The following is a 17,730-nucleotide window of genomic DNA, read 5'->3' on the forward strand; positions in this document are numbered from 1 at the left end:
AATTATTGTTACGTGGCAATATATTTATTAAATGTAATCAAAGTCGTAAAATGAGACGACTCCTTTTCTATACAAGATTTTCACAAAACCCATTTGCACTGCTTATGTGCAGTTTATTGAATTCCATTAACAAAATGCAAACCTCCTCCTCAGAAAAAAGATATCATATATAATAACTATATATATTCGCTAACTTCTATCCGACTAATTAATGCTGTCTTCACACGTCCCTGCTCGAGAAAGAGAGAGAGAGAAATTAAATTTTTTAAAACATTACTATTAACTCTGGAAAAAAAAATAGAAAAAGATTGATATGATCCTCAGGCAGTAATCTCATAAATGATGATTCGACAATGAATAAGGAAGATTCGCGCCTGGAATACAAACATGTCAAACAACGTTATATTATAATTTTATGTCTAATACAATCAATTCTATTAACTCAACAATTTTTATAATGCTGCGTTGTATTCCAGTTTGATCTTCCTCTTACATTTTTTTAAAAAATGTATATCTTATACAATGTACGAGTCATGAATATGTATTGAATGAATATCCCAATTTTCGTAAATACGCTGGAATGAATCGCTGCGAAACATCACATAACATTGATGACTTGCATGCTCATTCAGAAACAGATTTATTGAGTGAATCGATTTTCTTCTCGCAGCTGCTTTCTCTTAACTGTTTCTGAATTTCCAGTTTTATTTGACTAAACATTGCGTACATCCCACATATTATTTCGTTCTTTACTTAATTATTAGGAACACATGGAGAGAGAATCTAGCACACAGGCGATACATGCCTCTTGGGAGTTGGTACAAAACGGTACTCTAGAACAATTTGCGAGACCTTAAAAAGAATAACTTGCTAAAAATACAATCGTGCTTGAACGTGCAAACGCATTTGATGACTTTAATTTAATAATCTCGGCCATGCCAGCACTCTGTTACAACACGCGTGACGATCGTATCCATTATTTTTTCTCCCCAGCAATATCCTTCCAGCAGTCGCAAATAGATACGCACTTGTGCCACAGCTTTGACGGCGCCGTTACTCCAATTATTTCTCGTTAAAAACAGCTTAATATTATCGTATTAGTATTAATAATAGACAATAATTATCATAATAACGACAATATTGAATGATGATGCATCACATTGCAATGACGTGATCATTTCATAATCGGTTCCACGTTTATATTGGAATTTGTGAAACTTAAATCGTCTCTGATAAGAGGATTAAATATTTCAAACGTGTTTTTGCATTAATCCTCCAACACAATTAATTGCAGGAATGTTAGTTTAATGTTTTGAGTCGTTCGTTATCAAGGCATTATTATACGCTATCGGCTTATTGGCCGATACTATAATTGGTTGTCAATGTGACCTTCCAATTGCCGATAGCTTTCGCGCTCGTGCCCGAGCCTCCGTACGAATATTTGTGTACTCGAACCACAAGACATTAGGGATCAGCGTCGTATCACGCAGCAACAAAAACTCTGATATTCGCCTAAAGAATAACAAAGATTGGAATAATATGAATGACATTATTATTAAGCAGCAGTCATCAGAGAAAGCAGCTTTGCAACTGTTGTAAAACTCTTTAATATTATTGATTTATACATTTAGATCCAATGAGGAACTACGGGCAAGGCCAATATCATACTAAAGAATTTTAGAACAGTTGCAAAACTTTCCTCTGCTGAATGCATTATCACCATTATTACGCCATTTTCCGATACTCACCACGAAACTACTATAGGAAAAAACGGTGTCAAGGTCATGTGCATGATTATGAACCATGCTGATCCCAGTGTAATCCCAATTAATGCACCCCAAATTACTTGGGTGTTGGAGTGGTACAACAGATACACTCTGCTGTAAGTTACCAATAAAGCTGTGACGATGCATCCTATCGCTACTATTGTCCGCCAAAATCTCTCAGTTACCGTACAGTTGTAATTTAACCTGCAAGAAGAAAAGTAATGCATGAGTGAATTGACAAGAGCGAGTGATATGTGATTGTGAAGTTATTTGTGATGTCTCATTACCTAAAGTATATAAAAAGTGTTGCGTATGCAGCAAAAAACCACATAAATTGTGTATGTGTAGACGGCATGCCGTATTCGGCGTACAGGCCATCTCTCTTCATCGGCCTTGCTTGACGAATCATGTGTTTTAATATATAATTTATACATTCATTGATACTGACTCCGATAAAAAATACAATCTATAATTAAAGAACAAGTTACATTTGCGAATTATAAATTAAATCTATATATGAGTTATCACAATTGATCTATATGTATTATTACAATTAACTTACGGTATGTAAATCCCTCCTAAAAAGTATCAATGTGATAAAACCAGTTATAATGGCAAAGGGCATTAGACTTATTACAGCCAAAAGTTGTCCAAAGATATCCCCTGAAAATTTATGAACATACATTATTGTCAGAAATAGATATTTTTTTATAATTTCAAATATACAAGTCTTTTCTTAAATTTCATCAAAAGATTGAATATCCAAAATTTAATAGTATAAATTAAATAGTTTGATAAGCATATAGCCACAATGCAAGATGTCTTAAGTGAAAATCATATATTTAAAAATTTTTAATATAATAAAATAAATGTTCGATCATAAAATATAAAATGTTACAAACTACATAATAAAAACGAACATGATTTATAAATCAAAACTTATGAGTTCTTGTGGACTGCCAAAAATTCATAAGGAGGGTCATCCGCTGAGATTGATAGCTGTATAAACAGTGCTTTTTATCCATTGGCAACTTTCCTAAAAGATATTATAGACAACAATAATAAAAAGAATTTCAGTCATGTAAATTTCAGTCATAAAAAACAGTCATAAATTCACAGTTAGTCATAAATTCAGAATTTCAGTCATAAAAAACAGTTTTGATAATGTGTTGAATAAACTCAATGGAAAGGTAATCGATAAAAACTTCAGTATTATATCATTCGACGTGGTCTCGATGTACATAAACATTCCGACCGATTTAGTATTTAGATAAAACGAATTTAGATAAAAATAGTGAGTACAACAATAATGAAAGCGACTCTAATTCTAATTTAAAGAAAAAGTTTTTTATAATACCATATTTAAGTAAAGTATCGGAAAAATTTAAAAAACTATCACATATTCTTTAATTAGGGCTTTAATATTGCTTACAAACCTATAAATAAAATGAATAGATTTATTAAAACTGGAAAAGATTTGCATAAAGAGGACCATTGTGGAGTGGTTTATAAAATAAATTGTTTAAATTGTGAGTCTTCTTATGTTGGCCAAACAAAAAGGAAATTAAAAACTCGAATAAAAGAACATAAGGCTGACATAAGAAGATCCATCTCGGAGATGTCAGTGGTTTCACGTCACCAGTTGAATGAGATGCACGAATTGGATTGGGATAATATCAGAATTTTAGACACAGAACAATCATTATTGAAAAGAAGAATTTCTGAAATGATATACATAAAAAAAACCAAATAAGTAGTGTCAATAAGCAAAGTGACACTGAAGGTTTGCCCGTTGTTTATCTGCCTTTTATGAAGAAAGATCTTTCTCACATTTAATAAATAATTCTAGAACAATCTAAACTTTTGACACATATATATAAACAGGGGTAACATATATGATATGACAAATAATAACACACAATGTCACGATAAATTTCCATCTGTGTAAAGGATGTACTTAAGATTCATCATTTTTTTGCTATAAAACAGGTAACGATTCTATTCTCATACATTTCGATTAAAAGATATTAATGATAGATTAATTTTTTAAATTAGAATTTGGAAATTCTTGTTCTACATAATTTGCAATATGACAATTGGCTGCAACATTGTTGTGATACACCTTCACAAGATGAAAGAACACGTTTATACATAGTTATATTACACGATGGTTGAATTTAATGTCAGATATATGTAAGTCTGCGTTTTTATGCTCTTCTTTTCATAAGTTTTGATGTTACAAACATTAAAAAGAATATTAATAATTATTATATTTTTCACACGAAGTCTCACAAAGTTTCAAGTAACAAGGAATCTATATCGCAATAAAATTTCGTTTCATAAGCGAATGTAAATTTGTCATCTTCAATTCTGGATTTAAAATATTGTCAATTTGTTTCATAAGCGAATGCAAATTTGTTATCATTAATTCTGGACTAGCGAATAATTGTTAATATTCTTTTTAATGTTTGTAAACACATCGTTTTATATTTTATTGTACTGATAATGGTCAAGACTTGACCGAAACGTCTACTTTATCATATTAAAAATTTTTTAATATATGATTTTCGCTTAAGACATCTTGTATGCTCCTAATTATTTATAATTTGATAAACATATGTTAACAATTTTTTATCTAAAACGATTTCACAAATTCTTCAGCATTTTAACACATAACAACAATTTCTATAAATTCTATAAACATTCGCATATAATTAAATATTATGATGAAAAACAAATGCACCTAAGTTTCATTTATATCATGGCAGTGTGTAAAACAATCGGTAACGAAGCGAGGTGAAAACTCGGGATACTGACAATAAGAGACACCGTGCATTCGTACTGACCTTGCGGATACTCTACCAATGTCAGCGACAATGGGATCCATTCGGTCTCATCAGCAGCACGTGCGAAACGTGATTCAATCCCGTCGAGTGGCTTGTCGGGCGATGCCATCGTTATCGTGGTCTTGGAGGATGCGACATGTCTCGCACGGCGTCTCACGATGAACGGACGTCGGACCCGCACCGGCTGGACAACAGGAGAGGACGAGCTGGAGGGGAGAGAGAAGGAATCTCGTATTTATACTTGTGACTACGAGATTGTGGCCATCGCGTTGTCATCCACGATCGCCATTGCTTGTTCCATCACTCTCGTCGCCGTCGCTGGCATTGACCTCGCTGTAAAGTATAATTGTAGCACAAACGTCGACCACAATGTTGACGAGGCCAAAGCCGCCAAAGGCGCGTGGATTCACCGACGGCCGACAGAAGTGGACAAGGCCACCAAACGGATCGTCGTGAAAGTTGGTGAAAGCAGGAGTTCGATGTCCCCTTCCCCGCCCCTCCCCCCCTCCTCGCCCCTCATTTCGAACTCGATCGGCTAGCAGCGATATGGCAATATTTTATAATTTTATTTATACAGGGTGTCTGGAAATAATATTTCATGGGCAAATAGAGAGGACTAAACTGAGTCGAAAATTTTTTAAAAATTTTTCATCAACTTCTTAGTACTTTTCTTTTTTTTTTTTTTACCAACATGAGAAAATACGGTATTAAAAAATTCTGAAAAAATTCTGAAAAAATTCTTAGAACTTTATGAGAAGAAAATAAATGATTTTTGTCTCTTGCAGTTTTTCTGTAAAGTTGATAGTATTTGAATAAAAAATGATTCAAAACCAATATTTGGCAATTTTTAGTAATTAATATCTTGTTAACTATTAAAAAAATTGCAAAATGGTAGAGGACTTTTCAACTCAGGACTTTTAACCCTCTCTACCTCTGTCCATGAAATATTTTGGCGATTATTTCCAGACACTCTGTATAACTACACATATATTTCATAATTTAATAAAGAAAATTTTGGTGAAAATTTTTCTCATAATTTTTATTCGAATTGGAACATTTTTCAGAAATACTCAGAAATATTCGGAAAATTTACATCTTCTCTTAGAAGTTTTCGTACAAGTGAATTCTGAAATATTCTGAAATTTCTCATACCTTAATTTAAAAAAAAATATTTTTTAATTTTTTAGATTTATAACATTTCATCAGAAATTATATTTACAAAAAATCTTAGAAATCTTACGATATTTTATAATTAATATATAAAAAATTCTGAGAAAAGATGTAGATTTTCTCTACAGAAATGTTTCAATTCGTATAAAAAATGTGAATTATAAAATTATATAGGAATTCTGAAAAATTATATAGAAATTTTGAAAAATTATGTGAAAAATTCTGAGAAAAATTTTCACCAGGAAATAATTTTTGTATAATACATCCAGCGGTGGGCTTACATACTCCTTGTTTGATTCTTAAAAAAGGCACATGTGATTTTTAAAAAGACACTTTCATAAAAAATTTAATTTTTATTAACTGTTTCAAAAACTTCTTTTAGTTTTATACTTAGCTAAGGCCACTAAGGCTAATTCTACAATGTGCTTTTTGTTTTCTGTATCTTGCTGTTTGTTTCTTGTCTTATTGATCAAAAAGGCAAGAGGCAAACAGCAAGAAACAGAAAACAAAGAGCACATTGTAGAATTAGCCTAAGTCTGTTGAACGCAACCATGCCTTAATTTGCCATAAAGTGCTGAACGATCTTTCTATTATTACTGCTGTGACAAGCAACGATAGCGATTTAAGAAGCACGGCTTGAATTTTAGATACAAATTTAGCAGCAGTAAGCATGTCGTTCAGTGTAAATATATTAGTGTCCTTTTTATTTTGTGCCATACAATACCTTCATTAAGTAAGTCACTATTCCTATCAATTTCCAACAACTGATTGCGTTGCTCACGGGTTATAGTTTTGAACGGAAGGATATAAACGAAAATAGTTGAAAACATTTATATTTTTTTCAGAAAATCTAATGCTCAAAGAATTTATAAGCGAATCTATATACGGAAAAAATAAGCTTAATTTGTAGTATTCTTTGGGATCTTCTGTAGAATTGTTCGCTCTTTTAGTTTGTTTTGCAACAGTCCGCGATATTTAAACCTCAAGGGCCGAATTTACTTCATCGAAGAAGTAGTGGCCATCTTGTCAAGAAGTAATTAGCGCCTTTGCAAATTTCTCGGAATGGCAGATTAAAAAATTGAAGAAATGGGAATCTTTATTGATCATACAAATCGAATTATCTTCTTCTGTTTTTTTTTAATAACACTAAACTTCATGCAACAATTCAAATAGTTATACAGGGTGTTTCAAAATTCGCGCTTTCGTAAAACATGACACTTTATGCTAAAACAATTTTTTCCTTTAGCAAAATTGCGTCCGATAATTGCGCTTATTTGTTAACTTCAACCTGATCTCCTGCAAAAACTTATCGGGCGCAATTTTGCTAAAGAAAAAAAAATTTTTTTTTTGTACTAAAACGAACAAAGGTACTTTTTCCTATAATAAAGTTCGTTAAATAATTTTTGCTCTTACTCGTGTAACTTCAACCTACTCTTCTGCAAAAACTACTTGTTAAACGCAATTTTGCAAAAGGAAAAAGTTGTTTGTTTTAGCACAAAGTATCATGTTCTGCACTCTAAAATGCGCGAATTTTGGGACCTTATAGAAATTTCAGAAATCGAATTATCGATTACACGAAAATCCATGCTTAAAAATTTCAATCATTCGCGCGAAAATTTGAAAAAAAAAATGGATGAAAAAAATTAAGGATACTTAATGTGAACTTTCATGAATACACGTGCTTTTGCATATCTAAGGAACAATAAGCTTTTATTTTAAACAGAAAATTAATCTGTTAACTCATTGTGATTCGTTATAAATATTAGCATGTACAAAAAATGACGAGAGACAAAGCTACAAAGATGCGACATAATGCTCGCATTTATAAACTATGCTTTTATTTCACATTACATAGTTTTCTTACAGTCTATAATTAGAGACCCAATATTCTAGTCTGGCCATAAGCAATTTTGTTAAAAATATTTGTATGTGAGAAAGATATATACAATTTCTTCTTTATAGTATATATATTATCTCATCTTTAATTCTAATTAAAGTCATAGAGTGAAATTTCGCTCTAAAGAGTGAAAATTGATCCAGTCTTGAAAGAATGATATTTACTCTAAAAGTTTTAGAGAATATTTTTCTTTCTCGGAGGATTTTGACAAAATCACTCGTGACTAAACTGTGTTATAAGATCTCTAGTTTTGATAAATTAAATAAACAGACAGATTACATCGGTCTGCCCATGCCACGTCCCATTGGAGGTTGCGGGCCATCTTGGCTACTCCTAGGATTCCTGATAGTCTCATCGACAGAAAGGATGAGACAGGCGGCTTCCGTAGCGGCAGTTAATGCGTTGATCTTTACTATTGCCGGTTCCCAAACGCAGTACTGCATGTTATCCGTGATATCCTCTGAATTGATATCAACGCCGTACCACTGCAAACCTTTATGATGCTTCTGACGCAATTTATTCAAGATATTCGTCGCGTCAAATCCAGCGTTATCACATAATTGCCTGAAATCGATATGTCTCATAATTATTATATCTTGTAAACGTTTATGTACAATATATTATACAATACATTTGGGACACTAAAGTCTATCAAGTGAAAAATTTTTCGATTTCTACTCCTCTGTTTGTAATATTATACAAAAATTGTATTATACAAAAAGTTTATAGTGAAAAATTTTTATTTCCATTTTAGATATTTTTTTCATTATGATAAAAAAAAAGAACCAAAATTTCGAAGGTAGAGTAAATAAATGACGCTGTCCTTAAAGGATTTAAAATTCAAAGAATAAAAACATAATGTATACTTAAAAATTTTTAAAGTGAATCTCTCTCTAAAAAAGTGAAATCTCTATCTTAAAGGTAACGTATTGAATGTTACCTTAAAGCAAAGCCTTATGCTTAAAGCACGTACCTCGGAATAACTTCGAGAGCTCTCGCTATCGCTCCTATCAAAAGTTGCTCTTTTCCAGCAATAGTACGTGAGTAATCGCGTAAAGTCTTGGAGAGTTCCATTTCGATGGCACCACCGCCAGCAACCACTGCATCATTTTTTATCATGCGTCTAACGACCATGATCGCATCATGAAGGGATCTCTCAGTCTCTTCTAGAAATTGATCCGCGCCTCCACGCAGGATAAATGTGCACGTCTTCGCTCGCGAACATTCGTAGAAAAAGTTGAATCTAAAAATACAATTATAAATCACGTCAGATCGACCTACAATCGATATTATTGAATGATGGATATCATTTAATTACCTTTCGCCACCGATTTGCTTTTCCTCGAAAGTCTGACAACTTCCGAGATCAGAGTCCTTTATGTCGTGTACCGTTGTTAAGATCGCACCACCGCATGCCTTCATCGTTCTCTTGAGATCCTCATCAGGTACTCTACCGGCGCAGAACATGTCCCTGTCTGCAAAATACTGTGTTGCGACATCGCCGATCGGCAACGAGGACAATACTACTTTCGCACCGCTCTTGTGAATCTGATCGAGCTTATCATAGAGAATCTGCCACTCTGCGTCAACAATTTTCTGATACTCTGACACATTGTCCACGCGCACTTCGGCATTGTCCCGTTCGGCCTTCAATTCCAGCTCAATATTCAGTAATGCAATCTTGCATTGCTCATATTTTTTTGGTTGCATTTCGAATCCGGCGTACGAAAAGGTCTTTTTGAAGGCCACTCCTTCAATCAGCTCCGAATCCTCCAGCGCACCTCCAGAAACCTAAACATGTTACATTCAAAAATTAATTAATTACGCCAGCATATTAAAATCTTTCATAAAATATAAGATTAAGTACTTACCTTTTTAATACCAATCATATTAAGAGGAAGTAATTCATCTAGCTTCATGACAGCCTTGACAACTAATTGGCTGAAATGATTCTTTTGTTGATGTATCAATTTGGAATTCATAGCTGTGGCTGCGCATGCTTCCAGAAGCTCAATTTGTTCGTTTATGTTGCGTCTGTCTAATTTGACGCTTAGCTCATTAATTTTATCTTTAGCTATATGAAGTGCGCGACGAAGAGCTTTGATTATTATACGCGAATGTACGCCCTCTTCTATAAACGGTTTCATTTGTTTCAAAAACTCCCCTGCCAACAAAACTACGCTGGTTGTGCCATCTCCAACCTGTTAAATAATAGAATATTCAATCAATAATTTCTTTTTTCTTTGCTGACCTTATTTTACCTTCATATAAAATTATTTTGTTTGAACGCTTGTGAAACAATCACAAATCTTTAAGAAATTGTCAGTCTATACGTTCTAGATTTGATATCCTCTGAATTCTTGCCAGTATAACTTTATTCTTGTTGTGCTATTCCAAATCGACATGTTATAAAAAACACGTCGGTCTAAATATTGCCATTTTCAGAGGATACTGATACTAATGAGTATGACAAAATAATTGTTACCTCAGCATCTTGTGATTTTGCAATATCCACAAGAGTCTTAGCAGCAGGATGAATAATATCTAATAATTTCAGGATGGTAGCACCATCATTGGATATAGTGCTCTTTCCATTTTGCTCGACTATGAGTTTGTCCATACCGCGAGGACCTAAGGTGGTCCTAACGGCATCCACGACTATCTGGCACGCATTTATATTGGATATAACTTGTTGCTTTCCCTGAGACGTGTCTGTGCCTTCCTTTAGTAGGATTATTTGAGGTTGCTGCATTTAATTAATAAGAGAAAAATTCAATGATAAATACACATTTAAATCATTTCAACTTAAGTACATAGATCTCCACATATTTTTTGACACCAATATTTTTTTTAATAAAAATAAATTGTAAAGTAATTGAAGCAAGGTTATTGAACGATAAGAAAAAAACGAAGATCAGAATCTTCGAAGCATACATTCTACATCACACATTGATGCCCATTTCTACCAATATTAGATTAACTTTAATCATGGTTTAATTTATTTTTTATCTCTTTCGAGGAGGAGATCTGTACGATCCCTCGGCTCCAGTAATCAGAGAATCAGGGATTATCCGTGCGTGACCAGATGTCCGATGTATTGTACGCGGAATCGCGGACAATACAATACATCTAGTTCTAAGAATTGAGAGATGATGAGGAATAAAATTGAATTAGTTAACCTGTATTGGCAGAAATGGACATAAAACTGTTGGAATCAATAAACAAGAATAAATTCAAATAACATTAAGTTCAAAACATCTTATATCTTTTATACAATTCTTGAAAAAGTATCTTTAAGACATCTTATCTCGAATTTTAGCTTTTTATCCAAATTCTTTTGGGGAGGATTCAGCGTGAAATAAGTTTCCATATAAGGTTATAAAATCGGGCCAGAGAACCGACTACATGATGACGAGTCGCGAAAGCTGCGAGATATCTGAATATCTCTTTAATTTGATGAGATATCCCATGCCATGAGAAAACATAAGAACGTTAAATAAAAGCAGTGATCATAAAAGCGATCATAAGAGCATATATTAAATATAAAAGCGAGGCACGAAATAATGCACGTGGCGTCTCGAGAGTCAGTTTCGTGGAGACGAGGTCGACATGGATAAGAATTCATAGATGCGATTAATGATTTCGCGTTTCTCGCATTAAAGCTTACCATCTCGGAATCTTTCTTCTTCCAAAAGTTCTTATCACACGCGTTATCCGCGAATTAACTTTTTAACGCTTCGTGACCAACAAAATGACGATGATGTCTGCCAGGGATGACAATGGAGACAATGGCGTCAAGCAAAAAACATGCGTTCTCGAGAAGTTAGAGCATCATATAAAATTGGATAGTGCTCCCTCCCCCCTTTCAATTTTGTCCAATTTTCATCTCAAATAGCCAATCAGGGAGTCGATTAAAATTACAAATTTACAAGATAATGACAATGAAATCGTAAATGTTCTATTAAATTCATACATTTGTGTAATTTTCACTTCATTTCAAAATATACGAGGTACATTCTGATAAAACATGAAAGATGTAAAGATACTTTATTTTCATGCTGACGCTCAACGTTCACTTTCAGCGTCAAAATAGATCACGTGATCAAAATTGACGCTTGATATTCGTTAATTTCTATCACGTGACTGTTTTTCTATCACGTGACGCTAAAAATGTGCGAAGGAACAGACGTAAGTATGGCTATGTCCCAAAATTCACTGCTAGCGCTGAAAATCTATAGTTTACGTCGCGTGTATTATACATTTTTAGCATTGGCACAGATTTTATATAATTTCTCGCCCGTCTCGCAATTTGCATCGCGATGTTTTCAGGAAGTGACTCATTTTCAGGAAGTGCTCGTATCCTTGAAATACTCCAAAGTATTCGATCGACAATTATCCTCTTAAAAACTGACGCTACGTGAGAGATTGTAGGTCTAAGATTGTATTATTTACATCGATATGATATACAACACCCACAATTAGTCGCACCCAGGAAGTGAGGTATTTAAACGATTTCTTTCGTAATTTATATTTTACAATCTGTTATACGAGAAGTGTGTGTTAACTTTTCTCACACTCCTTGCTCGAATCGTATTAATTAACGTGACGACAATTTTCATTTGTATGATTCTGGGAATCTGTATTGATGGTGATGTAATGATTCTGTAACACGAAGGCTCATTCTAATATTTCGGTTACGTAAACTGCGATCCAGAGTGTAAGTTATAGTTTTCGTAACACAGACGAGATCCTCATACATTCGCCACAGGTTTATTTTTAAGCGTTACTATATTTGTATAGGTCTGTGTCTCCTATGATATTGTGTAATATGCAGCTCTATTATCACGTAATCCCGGAAAACGACTTGATCGGGCTGTATGCTCTTCAGTCATTCCCGCGCTCTTCTATCGCGCTCATACGTTTCTGCGTTGAACTCTACATCCCCGACAATCGATATACGCGGACGAGTTTACCGAGAAGCTTCAAGATCGTTGCCAGTTTATTTTCTCTTCTTCGATCAGAATCAAACGGAGACGAGGAGTGAGTTAAATCGCACTCGAAATCGGTCGATATTGCTAAAACTATCGTCGTTTGTGTCAGAATGGTGGAATTCTTGCAAATGTTTGAAATCAGTTTTTGTAATTTAACCTGTTCTCCAACCTCTTTCCATTTAAATTAGAAAACAGGCTTATGAGAATAGCTTTCACAAAGTTTGTGATTCGTTAATGTGTTCGTTTTATTTGATAACACCAAAAATAAATCGAGAGAACAGTTGGTTTATCATATTTCGCTTTTATACTTGACTCCGTGAGACATTTGGAGAAAGTTCAAGGTGATGAGGTACCGGAAATGTCAATGAGCTTTTCCGAGAGCGCAGGCGCGTCTCGTGGGGTGACAACCGTGCGAGAAATCGATACGCGTTTGAAATTTTAGGTTCACAGTTGTTTAGGATGTCAAAAGATCTTTTGAATTTTTAATGCACACAAAAAATTAAAAAAATTCTTTAAATACAATGAATGTAGGTAAACAAATAATAATTAAACAAGTAAAATATAAATATAAAAACGTACTACGATGAATATAATATAAAGGAAAGTATGTATATAGTGTTCAATAAAATCATTCGAATGCTGAATATACGGAGTTTTTTTAAAAACTCCGTATAACGAATATAAAAAAAAATGAATTTATCAGATATTTATGTATATATTATATGTGAAAGTCTCTTAAAATTGAAAACTCATTATTTAAAAAAGTATTTGAAATTACATTTGAGTCTATAATTTTAATTGAAAATATTGTATATACATACATCTCCCAGTCTTTCTCCCTTGGATTTTCAAGGAAAACTTAAATAATCATCATTTTTAGTCTAGTGTTTGCTGTGGAGAGAGGAAAGGGAAGATGAAAACAATTTGGGTAATTGGTGGGCCAGGATGTGGCAAAGGAACGCAATGTGACCGTATAATTGAAAAGTATGGATTTCTTCATTTGAGCAGTGGTGATTTACTGAGAGCAGAAGTTGCTAGTGGCAGCGAAAGAGGTGCGTCACTTCAGGCTCTGATGTCCAAGGGACTATTTGTGCCAACGGTATGTAATATGCAAATTTTCATTAATTGGTTTTACCATTCAAGAACTAATTAACTTGCATTTACATTAATTTTTTAATTATATAAATATGTATAAATTTTGTAATAAAAAAATATAAATATGATTATTAAAAATATAAGAATGAAAATCGAAATTGTATGCGCCGAAAGGATGAAATAAAAAATAGAAAGAGAAATATACAATATATCGCGCGTCTTACGCGACAAACTCAGTTTTTCTCAGTGTGAAGATCATGTGGTTCCGCTAGGACATTGTGCTGGAGCTTATAAAGGAACAGATGGATAAAGCTCGTGAGGAAGGAACCACAAAGACTGGATTTCTTATCGATGGCTACCCTCGTGAGAAAGATCAGGGAATTCTCTTCGAGGAAAAGGTAAGCTAGCCCTTTTCTCTTTACTATATATTTCTTCTGCTTTAAATTATCATTATGCTTGCTGCACAGGTTTGCCCTGTCGACTTAATTATCTTCTTCGATGTAGCGAATGATACTCTGGAGAAGAGACTCCTTGGACGTGCTGCTATGTCCCAAAGGGCAGATGATAATGAGGAGACAATAAAAAAAAGAATCGAGATATTTAATGGAAAAAATAACGAGATTGTCGAATATTACAAAGACAAAGTTATAAGAGTGAGTTCAGATATGTATATTTTTTTCATTTATTCTCAACCGTCGTATATCCTACAAATTATAAATTAATTATTTCCTTTCAGATTAATGCGGAAGGAACAGTCGATGAAATATTCGCCGAGGTAACGAAAGCGTTCGACACTTTATTCTTGGCAGATCTGATTCAGTGTTGCCAGTAAAGGAAGTGTAGTATCAACCTATAGAAATAGTAGTATTTATGTCGTACCACCATAACAAAATAGCATACAAATAGTCGTACACATTTAGCTTTTTTTTACGACTATTTGTCCTACTATTTTGTCATATAAAATATATAAAATGGCACGTTCAACAATATTTTGACTTTATAATGATTACGATAACGTCACGCTAATTTTTATTACGTGCCATTTATAAATAAAGATAATTTGGATAAAACAAAATGATGAGATTGCTTTAAAATATTTGTAAAATGGACGAAAATTGTGCTTATCCCTCCCTGACACTTGTAAGTGAAAATAAGCTACGAATGTGCATTGAATAAAAGCACTTCATGTGCCTTTCATCACTTTTTACGATTATTTATTGACAGGGGGGAAGGGTAAACACAGTTTTCGTCCATTTTTACAAATATTTTAAAGCATTCTCATCATTTTATTTTATTCAAATTGTCTTTACTTATAAATGGCGTGTAATAAAAATTAACGTGCCATTTATCGCTTCTGACGTCACGATTCAATATGGCGTGGTGACTACTCAGGAGCCTTAAACAAGTATTAATCGGTATTCTGCTTCAATTATACTTCTTTTCGTCCCGTTCCTCTGACATTTATTAGCTTAGATAAATTGCGACGAAGACTTTTAAAGAATCGCAAGATTTGTTACTCTAAAAACAAGTTGTTACCAAAATTTATATTTTAGATGACGTTGGATGCTTACTTAAATGAAATATACAAATTAGGTATTGTTAATTGTTAAATAAAACTGACGTAGAACTATTTTAAGTCTGATGCAAGGACATTTGCATTGTTTATTGCAACAATTTGTTTTCTAAGCAAAATCTTTAAATTAACATTTTAATTACGATATGAAATAAGTTAAGATTAGATTAAAGATGATATGTATTAACTTTTACTAGTTTTAGCAAATTGCACAACCATAGGTTTATCTTTTAATATATATCCATTCGTTTCTTCGAGAGCCATTTTTGCCTGTACAGCATTTTGTAAAGTGATAAATGCTTGTCCTTTCATTCTACCTTCTTGCATAAGACGTACATCATATCTAAAATATAGATGTTAATCAAGACATTATAAAATAACGTAAACTGTAAATAGCAACAATACTAGCGAAATACTCACTCATTTTCGGCATCTTTTAATCCAGCAATAACATATCTTTCATAAATATAATGTAGATCCTTCATTTCAACTTGTTTTGCAAGATTTTTTATGTAGAGACGATTGGAAGGTTTGCCCGGATGATAATTTTTGAACACAGGAAGCAATCTCTGATCATTGGCAGAGATCTTATTAGTTGCCAATTCCTCTGAAGTTATAAACTTATTTTTTGGCATTTCTGCATTCTCTTCACTGTCTTTTGCATCCTCAGTAGTTTTATTAGCTGGGAATATTAAACCAAATCCACCATCTATGGTCACAGTACTATCTCGATTAGCAGATGTTGTTTCCAATGATTTGTCGAGAGTTTTTAATTCAATCTTGAAATTTTTAGTTTCTCCCCGTTGAACAGACTCGAACATATCTTCTGGCTTGAGCACTTTTTGTGTTGATGAAGGTATTACAATATGTTTAGCAGGGTTCACAAACTTTGGAATTTTTATACGTTTTGTAGATTGCGGCCTTTTTCTTTTAACGGGGATAACTTCCAGAGGTCGAGTATTATCTTCTCCATCTGATTCTAACTCTGACTCTTCTTCCTCTGATCTTTCTTCATTCACTCGCTCGGGGAATATATCTAAACAGGAAGAATTTTAATTTTTTTCTGATCATTGTTCATTATTCTAGATGTGATTAAAGTCTCGCTATAAATGCTTTGATTAATCAATTAGATGAGTTTTACTAATTGAGCAATCAAAAAATGATTTCATTTAGTATTTGTAACATTACGTTTACTGTCTACTGTATCCTCTGTTATTGAATACCTTTGTATTTCTCCATATTATACACTTCCCTAAGCATAGGAAATTCCATTTCCAATTCTTCAAAAGGAGGAGGTAGATTCATCTTATTCATCAAGTGTAATACCTACGAATACACGTACAGCTGCAATAATGCCAGTTAAGGTTGTATAAAAATAAAATCTTATAACAAAGACCTGACAGTTTACCTGTGTATAAAAAGCTGGCTGAGTTAACAATTGTATAGCTATCCTTGCCACTGTACTTTTTGTCGGCGTCATATATTTATATCTTATATTTGGTGGAGGCGGTTGACTAAATTCATAATTCATTGTCCAATTGTTTAATTTCCGCAAGAATGCTTGAACATCAGACTTACTAACAGTTTCCATTTTCATATCACTGTTCACTGATATTTTATGTTGGATGCCTTGCTCCGAAAGTTCAGTGGGTATAGATTTCTTAGCATATTCAACCGACAGATATTGTCCTCTGATATTTAACTGATGTAGACGCAGTAGTGCTTCTGCTGCTAATTGTTGGGATAGGAATTTGGCAAAAGTGACTGTGTACTTGCTGGATGGTCGTATCGTTTTGGTCTTGGTCGCACCATATCTCTGTAATAATGCATCACGTCGGTCATCAGAAAGTTGCGGAGGCAAATGAAGGATTCTCAGAGTATCGCACGCCTAGAAAATACATTAGAAAATACATTATTCGCGATAAAGAAGTAGATTTTTATGTAATAGGTTAGAAACACAATTCTACTCTATAAAAATTAAAGTGTGATATTTTAATTTAATAATGTTCTATAAAATATAATTACTGGAATCATTTTTTATGAAATTTTTTTGTTTTAATAAAAACAAGAGTAATTTTCACTCGAGTTGTCAAACAATTCTAACGAAATGTAAATAACCGTGAATTGCGCAATCAATGCTGCTGTCACATTCGAAACTGGCTATTTTCCCATACCACGTTCCGATTGGTTCCCACCGCAGCCATTCCTAGGGCATTTTTGAAGCATTTGATGGACCAATTAGAAGAAAGAATTTTACAAACTGACTAATTAAAAAACGCTTCAAAGCGTTTGCACCATCGCATTGACTGTACCCTCAATCTTCAATGCGTAGTGTGATTTCGGCTTAAGTTGAACCGAGATTCAGTTAATTTACGTTAATGGATGAGCATAT

The 17,730-nt window shown here is 33.4% G+C and overlaps 4 protein-coding genes and 1 long non-coding RNA gene across 11 annotated transcripts; 2 read left to right on the forward strand and 3 right to left on the reverse strand.

The window, feature by feature from the left end:
- Positions 1 to 2: 2 nt before the first annotated feature.
- LOC105150241 (dolichyldiphosphatase 1) lies at positions 3 to 5,041 on the reverse strand. 3 transcript variants are annotated; one of them, XM_011063174.2, is made up of 6 exons: positions 4,613 to 5,041; positions 2,687 to 2,802; positions 2,329 to 2,429; positions 2,054 to 2,232; positions 1,749 to 1,970; positions 3 to 1,512 (listed from the first exon to the last, which is right to left on the reverse strand). In XM_011063174.2, exons 3-6 carry the CDS (start codon positions 2,389 to 2,391, stop codon positions 1,380 to 1,382), a joined length of 597 nt encoding a protein of 198 aa, XP_011061476.1. In that variant the 5' UTR covers positions 2,392 to 2,429; positions 2,687 to 2,802; positions 4,613 to 5,041; the 3' UTR covers positions 3 to 1,379. The 3 variants fall into 3 exon arrangements, with proteins under 3 accessions (XP_011061476.1, XP_011061475.1, XP_087269008.1); XM_011063173.2 differs by lacking the exon at positions 2,687 to 2,802; XM_087412882.1 differs by lacking the exons at positions 2,687 to 2,802; positions 4,613 to 5,041 and adding an exon at positions 4,510 to 4,604.
- Positions 2,810 to 4,623, forward strand: LOC105150240 (uncharacterized). The gene is made up of 3 exons (XR_846692.2): positions 2,810 to 3,755; positions 3,822 to 3,959; positions 4,535 to 4,623. It is a non-coding gene; the product is annotated as an uncharacterized LOC105150240 (long non-coding RNA).
- Positions 5,042 to 7,464: 2,423 nt separating the features above from the next.
- Positions 7,465 to 11,498, reverse strand: CCT7 (chaperonin containing TCP1 subunit 7). 2 transcript variants are annotated; one of them, XM_011063172.2, is made up of 6 exons: positions 11,347 to 11,498; positions 10,165 to 10,425; positions 9,551 to 9,880; positions 8,998 to 9,470; positions 8,653 to 8,922; positions 7,465 to 8,243 (listed from the first exon to the last, which is right to left on the reverse strand). In XM_011063172.2, the coding sequence occupies exons 1-6, from the start codon at positions 11,347 to 11,349 to the stop codon at positions 7,955 to 7,957; spliced, it is 1,626 nt and encodes a 541-aa protein (XP_011061474.1). In that variant the 5' UTR covers positions 11,350 to 11,498; the 3' UTR covers positions 7,465 to 7,954. The 2 variants fall into 2 exon arrangements, with proteins under 2 accessions (XP_011061474.1, XP_087269006.1); XM_087412880.1 differs by lacking the exon at positions 11,347 to 11,498 and having other exon boundaries at positions 10,165 to 10,431.
- A 489-nt stretch (positions 11,499 to 11,987) lies between these two features.
- On the forward strand, positions 11,988 to 14,754 carry Ak1 (Adenylate kinase 1). 4 transcript variants are annotated; one of them, XM_011063170.2, is made up of 5 exons: positions 11,988 to 12,179; positions 13,551 to 13,769; positions 14,038 to 14,163; positions 14,233 to 14,418; positions 14,502 to 14,754. In XM_011063170.2, the coding sequence occupies exons 2-5, from the start codon at positions 13,584 to 13,586 to the stop codon at positions 14,595 to 14,597; spliced, it is 594 nt and encodes a 197-aa protein (XP_011061472.1). In that variant the 5' UTR covers positions 11,988 to 12,179; positions 13,551 to 13,583; the 3' UTR covers positions 14,598 to 14,754. The 4 variants fall into 4 exon arrangements, with proteins under 4 accessions (XP_011061472.1, XP_087269010.1, XP_011061471.1 ...); XM_087412884.1 differs by lacking the exon at positions 11,988 to 12,179 and adding an exon at positions 12,255 to 12,396; XM_011063169.2 differs by lacking the exon at positions 11,988 to 12,179 and adding an exon at positions 12,527 to 12,719.
- A 641-nt stretch (positions 14,755 to 15,395) lies between these two features.
- On the reverse strand, positions 15,396 to 17,721 carry LOC105150238 (RNA-binding region-containing protein 3). The gene is made up of 5 exons (XM_011063171.2): positions 17,364 to 17,721; positions 16,747 to 17,226; positions 16,562 to 16,664; positions 15,759 to 16,374; positions 15,396 to 15,681 (listed from the first exon to the last, which is right to left on the reverse strand). The coding sequence occupies exons 1-5, from the start codon at positions 17,370 to 17,372 to the stop codon at positions 15,522 to 15,524; spliced, it is 1,368 nt and encodes a 455-aa protein (XP_011061473.1). The 5' UTR covers positions 17,373 to 17,721; the 3' UTR covers positions 15,396 to 15,521.
- Positions 17,722 to 17,730: the final 9 nt, after the last annotated feature.

Source organism: Acromyrmex echinatior, chromosome 13 (assembly GCF_024713525.1).
Source record: "Acromyrmex echinatior isolate Ae372 chromosome 13, ASM2471352v2, whole genome shotgun sequence".
NCBI lineage: Eukaryota > Metazoa > Arthropoda > Insecta > Hymenoptera > Formicidae > Acromyrmex > Acromyrmex echinatior.